At 46.6% G+C, this 15431-nt stretch overlaps 1 protein-coding gene and 1 pseudogene across 1 annotated transcript; both read left to right on the top strand.

Annotated features, from left to right (window-relative positions):
- The first annotated feature begins 3644 nt into the window (after window positions 1-3644).
- GSDMA (gasdermin A) lies at window positions 3645-15431 on the top strand. The gene is made up of 12 exons (XM_039873593.1): window positions 3645-3760; window positions 5241-5459; window positions 5619-5799; window positions 9448-9613; window positions 10445-10541; window positions 11048-11095; window positions 11503-11529; window positions 12073-12093; window positions 12787-12941; window positions 13398-13512; window positions 14254-14327; window positions 14823-15431. The coding sequence occupies exons 2-12, from the start codon at window positions 5246-5248 to the stop codon at window positions 15063-15065; spliced, it is 1341 nt and encodes a 446-aa protein (XP_039729527.1). The 5' UTR covers window positions 3645-3760; window positions 5241-5245; the 3' UTR covers window positions 15066-15431.
- LOC120611339 (uncharacterized) lies at window positions 7238-7356 on the top strand (annotated as a pseudogene).

Here is a 15431-nt window from a genome sequence, read left to right as displayed (position 1 = left end):
GGACCAGAATTTCTTCCAGGAGGCAGTGCTCTTATGTCTTCACTTCAAGCTGATCAGAGGTTTCTGGGGTGAAAAGCCAAAGGTGATCCAGGCCCTGGTGGAACTCTACAGCCTTGACATACAAGGGGATGGACTCCTCTATACATGGGAGCCCAGTGCCTTGTGACCACTCTGTTCCCTCTATGCCACTCTCTCTTTCTTTTGGGTGCTGGCCAAAAATGCCTGGCCATCCCCAGCCAGGACTGGGAAAACAGAGTGGGGCTTGGCAGGGGCCTGGGGAAGCTAGTGAAATGGAGAGGCACTTCAGCTCTAAGTGCCCTTGGAGGCAGAGCTTCAAAAGCTCCATCTGGGACACTCCATCTGGGGGCTTTGTCCTATCAGGAGGGCCTAGCAATCACAACTGAGGAGCAAAGCCATGAAGTGGACAGGAGCTGTAACACCTGCTCCAGCTGCATCGTTAGCTCAATGGGCTAACGTATGTTCATCACTTCAGTTCTTCAGCACAAGTTCAAGTTGAATAAGTGTCATAAGACATTGAACAGTGTCTGTTCAGCCAGGAGTTTGAATTTAGGAAGAAACCTCAAAGTTTTTAGGGGATAAGAAAAGAGTCTGAGGATTTTACTCTGTTCAGAAAAGAAATAGAGTTTATTTATGGAAATATAGCTCACAATCTGCAATCTGAAACCCAAAACGTCCAACCTCCCATAAGAGACATAAAACTCAATGCCCTTGGGGTGTGTTCTTCCTGCCTCACCACCAGACTGTCATGCCCTCATTCCAGCCTGTCTTTCTCCCTAGCTGTCCCACCTCCTTTTACTCACAGAAGGTCTAGAAGTATGTCTGTGCAAGGGGTCACTTCCCCCAAATGCTCCAGCTACCCCACAACCTACAAGTGGGCTGTGTATCCTACAAGCATGTTCCTGAAACTTCTTCCTGACCTCATTACTCCCAGAGTTCCAGCTTCTTCCGGTTCTTGCCAGGATCACTGCCTTCCACCCTATTGAACTCCAGTAGTCTACTCATCTCTCTTTTCCCTTTGGTCCCTTCCTGAAGAGAAAATCAACAATAATAAAAAGGAAAATGGGTAAGGAAATAACATCCTTTCTCAATGTCTTTGTCCTCAGTATCTGCAGAGCATTCCTCGGGTCAGAGAGACATTCAAGTTCCCAGAGAACAGGTGGCTGGGACTTACTCTCCCCTCAGTCAATTCCCTTCCCTGATCCCTGTCTCCTAGCACCACACACAAATCACAAGCATGCGGCGCACCTCAGGGGTAATTATGGCCCATTACCTCCCTCGATTGACCACCAGAGGGAGCTAGAGAGCAAAGCCTGCCGCCTGCATCAGCACCATGCACCACCCAGCCTCCTGTTGCCCTAAGTCACTTTTAATGGACCGAAAGAGTTCTCACATATTAGTCAAACCTAAATCTCTTACAGTGCAATTTAGATTATGTGCCAGATTCCCCTGAACACACTCAGGACTCTAAAAAGGAACCTCTGGAATCTAAAGGGATTCTGTAGCCTTTCTCTAAGACTATGGAGGTGAGATACGTGACGAAAAGGAAGGGCATCCTGGATGGGTGGGAGGCGCAGCATAGGGGGAAGCCTGACACGGATATTTTAAATCTAAAAGCATAAGACCTTTAATCTGGCTGACACTACAAGCTCTTATTTCTTCTCTCTGTCTTGAACCCTCAAAGCCTCCTGTTTGGAACACCATTAGGTGGTTTGGGGGATGGTTCAGGTGGGAACCGGACAAGGAGAATGAGGACAAGCCTGGAAGAGATCAGAGTGAATGAAGGAGGGCAAGAGAAATTAAAAGAGCAAGACCTCTGGGTCAGAGGAGAGAAAGCTGGCTAGATGGACTTTTGGGGTCCTCAGAGAGAACAGATACGTGTGGCTTCTTGAAACCACTGTTCTCCAGATTTTTGGAAGACAAGCTGTACTGGAAATCTTGGCCTGCAGCCAGTGGGAGGAGAGAGGACACCAGGAAAACACTCCCAAAAGTCTGACCAAGGCAATGGTGGGCAGGTGAGAGGGTCCTGAGTGGGACCACGTACTTTGGAGCTAAGGAATAGGAGACTATACAGCCCAGGACTATATGCTGAATTGAGATGATGTCACATCAGTATACTGATTAAGAGATACAGACAGGAAGAGGCAGAAATCCCAGAAGAGCCAGGAAAACATAGAGATGAAAAGGATATTACACAACACATTTCTGCATAAATATGCACATGTGAGAGGGACCAAATGACAAATGGCAAACCTCCCATATGTTCAAGCTCCCACCTCTACCTCTCCTAAGGAGGAGGGATGTTTGGTTAAGGTAATGGTTAGGGCTGTCAAAGAAGTAGAGAGTGCTAGCTGTGTAAGAAGCACCTGGAATAGATGGGGAGAAAGGTGAGCAAAAAGATGGGGGGCAGGGACCAGAGACGAGACCCAGCAGGGGCAAGATCTTGTGTTGTTTTAAGACATAGAGAAGAGAGATTTGAGAGGATCTGTCATACTGAATGAGACTTTTGGGGACAGAGGTGGAGTATTTAAGTTTTTAGGGAGTTTTATTGAGTATGATGTGATCTAATCTCCCTGTTCACCACCAGCCTCCTCAAGAAAACCCCCAGTAAAGACCTAACTTACTCCTCATGGCTTTCGAGGTTGCATTTTGTTTTCGGTGCTGATACTAAGGAGAGCCTTGAGGTGAGAGGGTGAGGGCTCAGTCGTATTCAAGTTATACATGCACACGTACATATCCCAACACTGTAGGAGCTGGCCCGTAAATGTCTTGAATTGTCATCTAGAGATCTGATCATGTATGTAAAGTCCGTTTTAAAATTCCTTTCAGGCAGGGACTTAAGAGTAGGACCTGAGTGACCTATGGTGAGATGTCCGAATTCCCATGGCAGACATGAATTTTGGGTTTTCCACTAATTCCATATGCCTCTGCCTGAGTATTTGTGTGTATGTGTATGTACAATATTCCATGAAGAGCACAGACACTGAACACGAAACAACAGAAAACCATTTCTGCCTACAAACGTATGCTTCTAGTGCTGCCATAGATACGTATATGTAGCTAAAACAAATGGAGTGAGATAGTAATATACAAGCTGACAAACAGAAAGATGGAGGCAACTTTTCAACTGCTCTGCTTTCTGCTGGAATCCGCTGACACATGGGATTTCTTATCCCCTTATCACACCCCCAAGGCCTCATCATGAATCCTAGATGCTTCCCAATGACCATGATGATGACAGAACAGAGATGCCTTCCCTCGACTCTCTCTCCCTCAATCTCTCTCTCTCTCTCTCTCACACACACACACACGCACACACACCAACTTCCACTGCCTCTCTCCGCAGCCCCTCTCCCAAAGGTGCCTTCCTTCTTCTCCTCTCAGCCCATCAAACCAACCTTCAGTTGCCACCTGTCTCTCACCCTTGGCTCCCCCACCCACGCTGGCACCTGCCTGGCAGCTCTCCACCCCCTCAGCCCTCAGAAGTCCAGAGCCCAGGGCCCGAGGCAAGGCCCACATGGAACAGGTTGATGCTGTTCTCCCGGAAGTGGAGCAGGAGAGGGGTGGGGCCACTGATGCAGGCGGGGTCCCTGGAAGCTTACCTACATCCTTGCCTCCACAGAGGCATAAAGCAGCAGGCCATCCTGGTGAGAGATAGTCACTCTCTCAACCTATAGACCAAGTGAGCCCTGGGCCCTCACTTCAGACTCAGCAGCAGGACAGGATCCAGCACCACTCCCTGGTAAGAACTTGATGACAGTGGATAAGTCAGGAGTGTTCTAGGGATGAACAAGGATATGGGTGGGTCAAGAAGGGTCTACGAATCCCCTAGAGCCCAATGGGGTAGATATCTGATGGGCCTTGTGGAAAGAAGGGAGAAGTGGCCCTGTGAGCATCTCTCTGGTGAGGAAGAGACTTCAGCCTCCCAAGCCCCTCCCAGGTGAACCAGCTGGCTTCAGGAGGTTGTCCTGTCCATCCTGGCCCTCCTAGGAATGAGGCTGGTAGAATGGCCACATACATCTGTGCATGTGCCTGCTGCCTCCCTAATTCTCTGATGCCTACAAGGGAAATGAGGCAGTTCCAGGCCAGCTGGTGTGTCCTCTTTCACCCACAAGGGTAACCCGGCTGTGCCAGCTGGCCACCCAGCCAGAGCACCTGGACTTGAACTTCAAAGACAGAGACTCAAGACTGTGAACCTCGGGCTCTTACAGGCCCCACATTCTCCAGGGCCCTCTCACCCCAGCCTATGTCTCCCAGGGTCATATTCACTAATTCATTCATTCATTCATTCATTCATTCATTCTGCATACATTTGCCAAGCTCCAAATCTGCACCAGGCACTATGTCTGGTGCTGATGCTAAGGAGATGACTAAGACCCATTTCCTGTCCTCTGGGAGGTTATAGTTGCCGTAGGGGAGAGAGTCAGGTAAACAGATCATAACAATATGGATTTGCAGGTGTTTCAGAAGGGCATGTACAAAGTGTTTTGGGGACATGGGGTGGAGTCACTAGGCTGCCTGAAAGAGTAAAGGAAGAGATCACAGATGAGTGACCCGAATTGAGTCTAAAAGGATGAATAGGGATTCTTTAGATTGGAAGAGGGATATTGTAAGCAGAAGGGGAGCAAAGGCAAAGAGCGGTGAAATCTCTGGATCTACTGAGCAGGACCTGGAGGGCAGTGGGTCCACCCACACCCAGGAGCCAGGAAGAAGAGGGCACAAGGGAAACAAGGGTTCAGGGAAGTGACTCCCACTCAAAAAAAGGGCAACTACCTTCCCAGGCCCTCGGCACCTCCCTCCCCTCTGCGTCCCTGGTTCCTGGCTGTCGTGGTTTTCTGGGAAGATGTGGTAGACATAGCTGTATGAGAGGAGCTTTACTTCCATCGCTAATGAAACGCTCCAGCCAGGCTCCAAGTCTGTGAAGAAAATGACTGTGGAGTCAAGAAAGAGCCCTTGACAAGAAATGGCAGGTGTGGCTTCTCTAGCCAGCCACGTGGCTTCGGACAAGTTGTCTCAGTTCTGGAGGCCTTGTTTCCTCATCTTAAAATGAAGACTCCTTTGATTCCTTTCAACTCCGACATTCTGAGAATCCAGGCACCCTTAAGGGCTCCCTACTCACCTACCCACCCAGAGCTGGGTGATCTTTCTCTACAGGAGCCTTACCATGCCCTGGTCTCCCAACTTACCACTTTCCTGTCTCCCCCCACCTACCCCACCACCAGAAACAATGACCATGTTTGAAAATGTCACCCGGGCTCTTACCAGACAGCTAAACCCTCGAGGGGACCTGACACCCCTTGATAGCCTCATAGACTTCAAGCACTTCTACCCCTTCTGCCTGGTACGGAGGAAGAGAAAGAGCACGCTTTTCTGGGGAGCCCGGTATGTGCATACTGACTACACCCTCCTGGATGTGCTTGAACCCGGCAGCTCACCTTCAGGTAAGCCTCAGGAGTAAGGTTGGGTGCTGAGGGACGGGGGCCTACGACAAGGACACTGAAACTCTGATTAGATGTCATCTAGCCCAAAGTTCTCAGGAGACAGAGGAAGAAGGATAGATGCCGCTCAGCCCAGGCCTTTTCGTCTTCTCCCTCCTGCAGATCCGACAGACTCTGGGAAGTTTGCCTTTAAGAATATGCTAGATGCCCGAGTGGAGGGACAGGTGGATATGCCAAAGACAGTCAAAATTACAGGGACTGCAGGGCTGTCTCGGAGCAGCACTCTGGAAGTCCAGACACTCAGTGTGGCTCCCAAGGCCCTGGAGACCTTGCACCAGGAGAGGTGAGACTGGGCAGGGTTGGGAGGTTACCGGGATGGGCTGGGGTGGTGCATGGAGGGAGTGCTTTGGGCCTTGACTTAAAGGTCACCACAGGGAGCTCCTGGAGATGACCCCTCTGCTCTATAGGTGCCTCCAGGCCATTTTCTAACTACTCCACCCTGTCCTTCAACTACTTAGTGCCACGTCCCCACTCTCACACACACACACGAAAATGAGTACGTTCACATTAACTCGCTGTGACCTTGGAAAAGTCGCTTCTCCTTTCAGGACCTCAGTTTTCTGGTGTTTTTTTTTTTTTTTTCTGAAAAATAATGGGGTTGGATGAAAATCTTGAGGGTTCCTTCCTACTCTATGACTATGAAATACACTAAAAAGGGAAGGGGTCTTAACCACCCCCCCACTGTGGCTCGAGCACAGCATTCTGCTCCCATAAATGAAGCCTCCAGTCCAGTCACACACCAGGCAGCCCGTGGGAATGCTGCCCCAACAGCACAAGGGGTGTGACAGATACCATGCCAATGCTGGGCACCTCAGATGTTTGGCTTGACAGGGAAACTGTCTTTTAAGTAGTTAAGTAGTAGTTGAAAGAAGGAGGTGAGGGCTAGGGAGGCAAGAATAAGGACTGGGATGCTTGGGAAGTCTTCCAGTTAACATTCATATAGTCTCACTGAGTGCAAAGCCACCCTACTAAGTGCTGGGGTTCACTAGAACATCTGGTCCAAAAACCTTGCGATCTAGGAATGTGAGAAAAATGTGCAAAAGTAACTAGTATCCAAGGCAAGAAGTGGTAAGTGCTATAGGAGGGCTTTGTCTGAGTTTTGTGGCGGGTCAGGAGAAATGAGGACTGACTTCACGGAAGAGGCAGCCCATGATCTAGGCCTTGCAAGATGAGTAGAAATTGGACATCCAGGGCTGGAAGAAGGGAATTACTAAGGCATATGGGTGAGAAATCTCAAAACCTATAGGGACCATGGATAGCCGGTTTTGCAGAAGTAGAAGAGGTATGCATGGAACAAGTGTGAGATAGGATGGGCCCAGATCACAGGGGACCCAGGGGGCCAGTCAAGGAGATGCAACTATTCTGTAGGTGCCAGGAAGACCTTGATGATGCTCTGATATGTATCACGATTAATCTGGCTGGATGGAGGAAATGTGTCAGATAGAGGATGAGGGACAGGGCTTTGAAGCAGACAGACTGGGCAAGACACTATCCACTGTCCATCAGAGATGTAAAATGAGGAGCTGAGTTGGGAAGGGTGGTCAGAACAAAGAGGGAGGAACAGATGCACGGCCTCTGGAGCAGCAGAATGGACTGGCCTTGGCAGCTGACTGCAGGGTGAGGGAGCGAGTTTTGTCAAAGATGACTTTGATAGAGATCTAATGTACAGTATGATGACTGTAGTTAATAATTCTATATTTTATGTTGAAAATTTGCTAGGAGTCTACAGCCATGCCACCCTGAACAAGCCCTATCCTGTCTGATCTCGGAAGCTAAGCAGGGTCGGGCCTGGTTAGTACTTGGATGGGAGACTACCTAGGAAGACCAGGTGCTGTAGGCATAAAAAATGAAAAATAAAGGATTGTAAGCTAACAAGATCCTTGCAGTCTGTGAGGTCAACCAAGGGTTGCCTTGCCTAAATATAATAATAATAATAAAATAAAATAATAAATAAAAAAAGAAAAAGAAAATTTGCTAGGAGAGTAGATTTCGGGTGTTCTCACTACACGCAAAAATAATAGTTACTGCGAGATGGATATGTTAATTAGCTTGACTGTAGTAATCATTTCTCTATGTATATCTATATCGAAACATGTTGTGGACCTTAAATAGATGAATTTTTATTTAAATAAATTAATTAATAATTAATTTAATAATCATGTTTATTAATTTATTAATTACATTTGTTAATTTATTGACTATATTTATTAATTTAATGGTTATATTTATTGATTTAATAATTAATTAAATATAAGAATAAAAAACAAAGATAATTCTGAGATTTGACCCAAATGATGACATTAGTAGAAACAGGAAGACAGAGTTTAGAAGCATATTTGGAGAGAAAGATTGTGAGTTCCTTTTGGACGTTTTGACACTTCGTACATGCCTTTCTGAAACATCTGCAAACTCATGTTGTTATGATCTGTTCACCTGACTCTCTCTCCTACTCAACTACAACCCCCTAGAGAGCAGGAAACGGGTCTTAGTCATCTCCTTAGCATCAGTCACAGTGCCTGGGGCAGACTTGGAGTTTAGCAAAGTGTGCAGAAAGAATTAATGAACAAATGAATGAATAAATGTGGCCCTGGGAGACACACTGGGGTGAGAGGGCCCTGGAGAATATGGAGCCTGCACTGAGACAACAGGCTAGGTGTTCAACAGGTAGTTGGAGTGACTACAGTTAACAACACTATACTCTATACTTGAAGGTTGCTAAGAGAGTAAATCTTAAAAGTTCTCTTCACAAGCAAAAAAAATACTTGTAACTATATGTGGTGATGGATGCTAACTCACTGTGGTGATCATTTCCCAATATACACCTATATCAAATCATTATGTTGTACGTACAAACTAGTACAATGTTATGTGTCAATTAGATCTCAATCAAAAAAATTTTTTAAGATATTTGGAAATGAGGGTTGGAAGCTCAGGACAGAAGTCAAGGGGAAGATACATAAGTGATAGTGAGCAACATAAAAATGAAAACTATAGGAATAGGGAGAAAGCTGTTGGAGAGAGGTCAGAGAGCAGAGAACTGAGAGAACAGAATTTTAGAGAACATAATATTTTAAGGAACCAAAGAAACTAGAAAATGAGATGCAGGCAGAATGAATAAGACTTAGAAGCCAGAAAGACAGGAACAGGACCAGGGCAGCACACTGTGATCAGGAGCCAAAAGGCAGCATCGTCTGGAGGGTTTGGACAGTAGAGTCCAATGTTGCACAGGGTTAAGGAAGGTCTTTGAGTTTGGTGGATTGGAGTTCATTATGATTTCAGCACAGGGGCAGAAATAGAAGCCGAATTATAAAGAATTTAGAAAGAGGCAGTGAGGAAGTAAAGACAATGGGTATGGGGATATCTTTTGAGATGTTTGCCAATGAAATGAAAGAAACAGAATGGTGATTTGAGGGAATAGCAAGATCAAAGGAGATATATATATATATATATATATATATATATATATATATATATATATATATATATATATACACACACACATATATATACATATATATATACATATATACATATACATATATATGTATATATATATATGCAAGTAGAGAGGGGAATTGGTATCAATAGCAGGAAAGAGGACCCCAGAAGAGATGAACAAGGCTGAAAAAAGGGAAGAAAGGGAGGAGAAGCCACCTTGGGGCCGAGGGAACGAGGATAATGACACCTACCTCAACACCCTGGAGGTAGGTGTCATTATCCTCATTCTATTAATGAGGTCACTAAGACTCAGAGGAGCTGCCCTGCCAGTAAGTGGAGATCTGGGTTTCAACCTCAGTCTTTCTCTAGAGTCCTCGCTCTTTCCCTGACACCACCATAATCTAGCACCTGGGAATGACCAAAGGAAAGAGAAGGCCGTGGTCTAGGTGGGGAGAAGCTCTGGACAATTCCATTATGGTTTCTCCTGCCACAGGAAGCTGGCAGCAGAGCACCCGTTCCTGAAGGAGATGCACGATAGAGGAGAGAACCTGTATGTGGTGATGGAGGTGGTGGAGACTGTGCAGGAGGTCACTCTGGAGAGAGCCGGCAAGGCAGAGGGTTACTTCTCCCTTCCATTCTTCGCCCCATTGGGGCTACAGGTTTGATTCAAACACACACACACACACACACACGCACATGCACACACACACTTACATTCAGCCTCTCCTCAGAGGCTGCATTAACTTTGCCCCATCAATGCCCACCCAGGATACTGTGTAAGACCCACTCCTTCTCCCTGCTCTTCAAGATCCAGGCCCCAGTTAGCCAGATGCAAATCTTCTCTCTGGTCAATGATGCTCAATGTGGCAGATTTCTGTGCCACATGTGATAGGGAACTATCAGGACAGGGGAAACTCAGAGTCGTGGGTCTTCTCTCATGATGCTCCCAATCTATAGGACAGACAGGCTTGTTCTCAGAAAGTTCTGTCTCATGGAGGAGACACAGAGGTTAAAGCCTAGAGAACACAGGCTTGGAAAGAAAGCTCATTGTAAATAAGTAATGCTCTAATACCTATATCAAATTTGCATAAATATTCAAGGAATGGGTTGGAGCTAGAAGTAGGGGTTAGTCATGGAAGGCTTCTTGAAGGAGGTGAGCATGGAACAGATGGCAAAGAGTAAGAAGGAAACTCTAAGGTGGGACAGGGATGCACATGCAGATGATGGAGCAGGTCTGCCCAGTTCCTTCATGTGTCAGAACTAGGAAGAGAGATACAGATTGTTAGAGGGACGATGAGTGAAAATAAGTGGACAATCGTACTCCATGGAGTCCAGCCTGAATGGACAGGCAATCAAGGACACCAATGGAGGGTTCCCAACTTCTTATCTCCCCAAAGATTCTCAGGCCTGGCCCTCCACTTGCACCCCCACCCCACTGTCTCATACTTAGGATCTCTGTAGATACACAATTCTTCACTGTCTATTCCTAGGGATCCATAAACCACAAGGAGGCTGTAACCATCCCCAAGGGCTGCATCCTGGCCTTTCGAGTGAGACAGCTGATGGTCAGAGGAAAAGATGAGTGGGGTGAGCAGACACCAGCATATTCTCCCTTTTATATAAGAATTACCTGCACTAATACTAAGGCATCCTGGTCCCCTCTTGTAGCAATGTCAGGGAATGAGTGAAAGAATGTGGTCTCTTGTGGTTCAACTGCTGGAGACAGAACAGGAGGGGCTGCTCTGGAGAGCGAGTGAAGGGACCTGGTTCTGAGCATCTCCTGTGTCCTAGGCACCGTGTTAACTGAGGGAAGGGGGCACAGAGAGAACAAACACAGCCTCTGCTTCAAGATGTCTGTGGCCAATGGAGGAAACAAACACAGACACCAGTACTTGAAAGCAAGAGAGAAAATAGTGTGATAGGAAAGAATTCACAGAGGAAGAAAGGATTACTTCCAACAACAGAGGAGGAGCTGGGGATTAGATGAGGCATTTGGGGGCAGGGTCCTTAACGGAGCCTACAGATTTGAGATCAGAGAAAGGAAGTTGCAGCAGCCATTAAGGGTTCTGCTCTCCCCTCTCTCCCTCTTACAGAAATTCCACATATCTACAATGATAACATGCAAACCTTCCCTCCTGGAGGTAAGTGAGATTGCTCCCTGGCTCCCTACATCTTCTGCCCTGCCCCTGACATTATCTGCTAAAACCCTGCACCCTCAAGTAGCACATACCATAGTCCCTCAAGCCCTGGTTTTGTTTCCCAAGTCCCTAAAAATATCTATCCTCGACTTTAGGAAAGACAGATAGAGGTGTATAAATACCACCCAAGAGAGACAGAGAAACAGAAAGACGGAGACCAAAAGGCACAATTGGAAGCAGAAATAAAACTTGGAGACAGCGTGTGTTCCCGAATTACGGAGGCAGATGAGCTAACATGGTCTCCATGTGTTTTTATAATGATCACTGATAAAGCTGCCTTGACAACTGCTCTAGATAAAAAGGCACAAATAGGTTTTATGCTGACATATGTGCATTGTTTCTGTCTTCAGAAAAGCCAGAAGAGGAGAAGTTCATCCGTAAGTGTTTCCTGTCATTTCACTGTAACTGTTTTGACTCAGAATTTTAAAATTCCAGTCGTTTTCTTCTCTTCTCCATGGGACTGACAGGGAGCATGGCAGAGCAGGTCTCAGCAAACACTTGTCCTTGAAACGTGGCAGAAATTTCAATAGTCGAGGTAAAAGCAGTGGAGAAGGAAAGTCTCTGGACAAGATGCGCAGGTGGTCGGATGCCACAGACCTCTCCTCAAGGGCCGTAGTAGCTTGTAACCTGTTACACACACATTTGTGATTCCACTGCCCAGCCCCTGGGGCAGGAGCCGCTGAGTCACAGTGACAACTCAATCCAGGTGCCCTTTGTCCCATTGCATTAGCTTCTCTCCTGACCGATTCCTCCTGACTCCCACGAATGGGGCAAGAGTATCCTTAAGCTGGTCAGGACATCCCAGGAGACAGGACATATTTCCTAAGCCCCATTAATGTCTCATCCCCGGGGTCTGCTACTGTTTGGGAGGATTACATTCTTATCGCCTTTGTTTTGTTTTTTTTTTTTTTTTTCCTCAGTTATCCAGGCATCTGATGTTGGTAAGGAATTTTGTGAGTTTCTCCCAATATCTATCCTCTACTTTAGGAGGACTTCAGCCCGAAGGCAGTGGGAGAAGCATTAGGGTAGAGGGAGGGGAAGACAAGTCCCAGGTCCTGGGGATTGGCACCACTTCCAGGAAGCCACTCTCTCCAAAGCTTGCTGGACCCATTCCTAGGATACCAGGCACCTAGAGAGTCAGGCCAAGGTTCAAGCCATCCCTAATCCACCCACATCCCTGGACATAGGCCCACGGCTCTCTGGAGCAGTTCCATCCTGGCCTTCACCCAGTCACCAACTTTGTCAGCTAACTCATGAGAAGGGGAAATAGACCTTGCTTCTCAACTTTTAGCTGGAGTCTTAGAAAATGGGAAGTCAATTGTCTGCTGATCTGGGATGGGGCCTGGGGACTCAGGGAGAATGAACTACTGGCTTAGATGCTAATGTGAGTCATAGCCCACTTCCCACCCCAACCCCCACCCATACCCACACATAGACCCCTCAAGTCAGAGTTGATGGATAATTTCATAAATGTGTTCCTTGGTCCAGAAAAAAGAGAGGCCAGGCTCAAGCTGAGAGCAAAGCATGAGGATGTGAGAAGGGTTGTGTGAAGGAGCCTGCAGGAAGAATGTTGACTGAATGGGGAGGGTGCCAGGTGGAGGGCGGTTTGTTTGCCACATTTACTGTCTGCATAGGGGAGGTGCATGAGGACTTCAGGACACTGAAGGAAGAGATTCAAAGAGAGACCCAAGAAGTGGAGAAGCTGAGCCACGTGGGGCGAAGCTCCCTGCTCACCTCCCTCAGCAAACTTCTAGGGAATAGAAAGGAGCTACAAGACCTGGAGCTCACGGTGAGATCCCAGGGGAAGTGGGGGAGGCACGAGAGAAGGAACATTTCTGGTGGAGAGGTGTGTGGGCATTGCAGCTGGTAGAGGATCTGACACTGGCAGAAGGTAATCTGTGGCCAAGGGAATAGACAGCAGATGCCGTCCCCAGGGGTAGCCAAGTGCCCCCAGGCTGCCAGGCCATCGCTGCTCCTTTGTCCCTCTAGAGAAAGGAAAACAGTGCAGACTCCCTGAAGGCACATGCTCCCTCCTGATGGACAGAGGGAGGCAGCAGGCCAGCAGGACCCTCTCATGGAAGGGGGCCAGAACTCAGGAGTCCAGTATTTTCAGGACTTGATACCTTGGGAAAAAAATGAGGAAATAGGAGAAAGTTAACACATGTCAAGGGATTATAATGTGCCAGATACCATGCTGGGCCTTTTACACCTGTTATCTTAAGTAGTCACTCACCTTTCCCCACAGCTTGAAGGGGCTCTAGGCAAAGGACATGAAGTGACACTGGAGGCACTCCCAAAAGATGTCCTACTATCAAAGGAGGCTCTGGGTGCAATTCTGTATTTCCTTGGAGCCCTAACAGGTAAATGGGGAGTAAGGTCTTTGATTACATACTTTTTCAGTGATAGGAATGAATGAGTGAATGAATTTCCAAATGGATGAATGAATGAATGAATGAATGAGTAAATGAATGAATGCCAAGCCAATTATACCACAGTTAAGTAGTTTATATCTACATTTTTAAAGATTGGTTTCATTCATATGTATTCACTTGGATAGTCTGAGAAGACGGCCTAGTCTTGTTAGTGAGGGTTAGAATATAACTCTAGTTTTATCTGCCACACATTTAAACTTCTACATATAGCTAAGCCCAACATTTTTATATCAATAGTTGTCAGCTTTAATTTTAGAGGGTAACATCTTATCTTGCCCCTGAATTCTCTTCTTCCTGCTGCATGAAACATTGCTCCACTTAGAAGAACTCTCTGGTCCTTCAGGTGTAAGCTGAGATGTTTGCTCCCTTAAGAAGCCTGCCCTCAAATGCCAAGACCAAAGTAGACCCCTCAGCTATGTCTCCCTTAACATCCTGTATTGTATTTGCACGTTCCTTTGTCTTCTCCACTAGCCTGCAAGTTCCTTGAGTGAAGGGAGTGTGATTTTTACCTAACACACCCAGCAAAGGTGCCTGGCACAGACCAGGCATTCAGCTATGGATGAATGTATGAATTAATTAATGCTGTGAGTTTGGAAGTATACCCATTTGGAGTCTATAGTCCCCTTTGCACCAACGACACACATCTCTTTCTCTGCTTTTTTTCTCCAGAGCTAAGTGAAGTCCAACAGAAGCTACTGGTAAAATCCATGGAGAAAAAGATCCTCCCTGTGCAGCTAAAGCTTGTGAGAAAAAAACGACAGATACTGGGAGAGTTTGGGAGGGAGTCAGCTAGAACGAGTGGAAATAGACAAATTTAGCTTAATGACATAACCATCCCAGAAGCTCGTGCCCACTTCTTACTTCTCTCCATGTTTCTTCCTTTTTGCTATTGCACAACTAGAGGCAGAAGAGTAAATTTCTGGGCAATTATCTGGGTTTTTCAGCTTTATCTTAAGAGAAGAAACAGAAAAATCTGGCTTTGTTTATTCCTAGCCAAGTGATGTGAGCAAATCTTTCAATGTCCCTGAGTCTGCCTCAATTCACTCCCCTAAAAAATGGGGCTAAAAATAAACATGCTGCCCACGGTACAGGGTTGTTAAAAGGCCTAGAGGGAATTGTAATGTAATGAAAGGAGCTATACTAAGAGAAAGGGAGCCATCTTTGTGGTTTTTATGAGTTAGGAGAAAAGAGGAGAGGTTTCTAGTTCTTTCTTTTCATGCTATTTTGGTTCCTTCCAGGTGGAGAGCACAATGGAACAGAATTTCCTTCAGGATAAAGAGAGTGTTTTCCCCCTGCAACCTGACTTGCTCTCCTCCCTTGGAGAAGAGGATCTGACCCTTACAGAGACCCTAGTGGGGCTGAGTGGCCTGGAAGTGCAGAGATCTGGCCCCCAGTATACGTGGGACCCAGACACCCTCCCCTGCCTCTGTGCCCTTTATGCTGGCCTCTCCCTCCTGCAGCTGCTGACCAAGGCCTCCTAACTTGCCTTTTCCATCTGCTTTCTGCTTTCTTAACGCCTTCCTTACAACATTTGTGCTCTGTCCTTAACATCCAATGGCATTTCAGAGCCACCAGGCTGAGGATGATGGAAACCCTAGCTGATCCCCCAAGCTAACCAATTTTTACTTGTCCCTCTATATCTCCCCCTGCCCCTATAGCTTCGCAACCTGCTAAGCTCATCTGCTGATGCTTAAATCCTCTGAAAGTAGAAACTCAAACTTTTATAACTATGAACATTTTACAGAACCAAAATTAATTAATTTCCTTTCCCAATAACTCCTGCTTGTGCTTCCAAAAATCAAGCTTTACTGGAATGAATGGAAAATATTATTTCATTTTCGATTAAA

This window comes from Pteropus medius, unplaced genomic scaffold (assembly GCF_902729225.1).
Source record: "Pteropus medius unplaced genomic scaffold, Ma_sr-lr_union100, whole genome shotgun sequence".
NCBI classification, from domain to species: domain Eukaryota; kingdom Metazoa; phylum Chordata; class Mammalia; order Chiroptera; family Pteropodidae; genus Pteropus; species Pteropus medius.
The sequence above is the reverse complement of the archived record's forward strand: the minus strand, read 5'-3'. Positions and strand labels throughout refer to the sequence as shown.

Bases quoted from the DNA above. Each gene is read 5' to 3' on its own strand.
- GSDMA (XM_039873593.1), top strand. From the start codon at position 5,246: ATGACCATGTTTGAAAATGTCACCCGGGCTCTTACCAGACAGCTAAAC. The intron at 5,460-5,618 runs GTAAGCCTCAGG...TCCCTCCTGCAG, and splicing joins ACCCGGCAGCTCACCTTCAG to ATCCGACAGACTCTGGGAAG. The intron at 12,094-12,786 runs GTAAGGAATTTT...CTGTCTGCATAG, and splicing joins TATCCAGGCATCTGATGTTG to GGGAGGTGCATGAGGACTTC.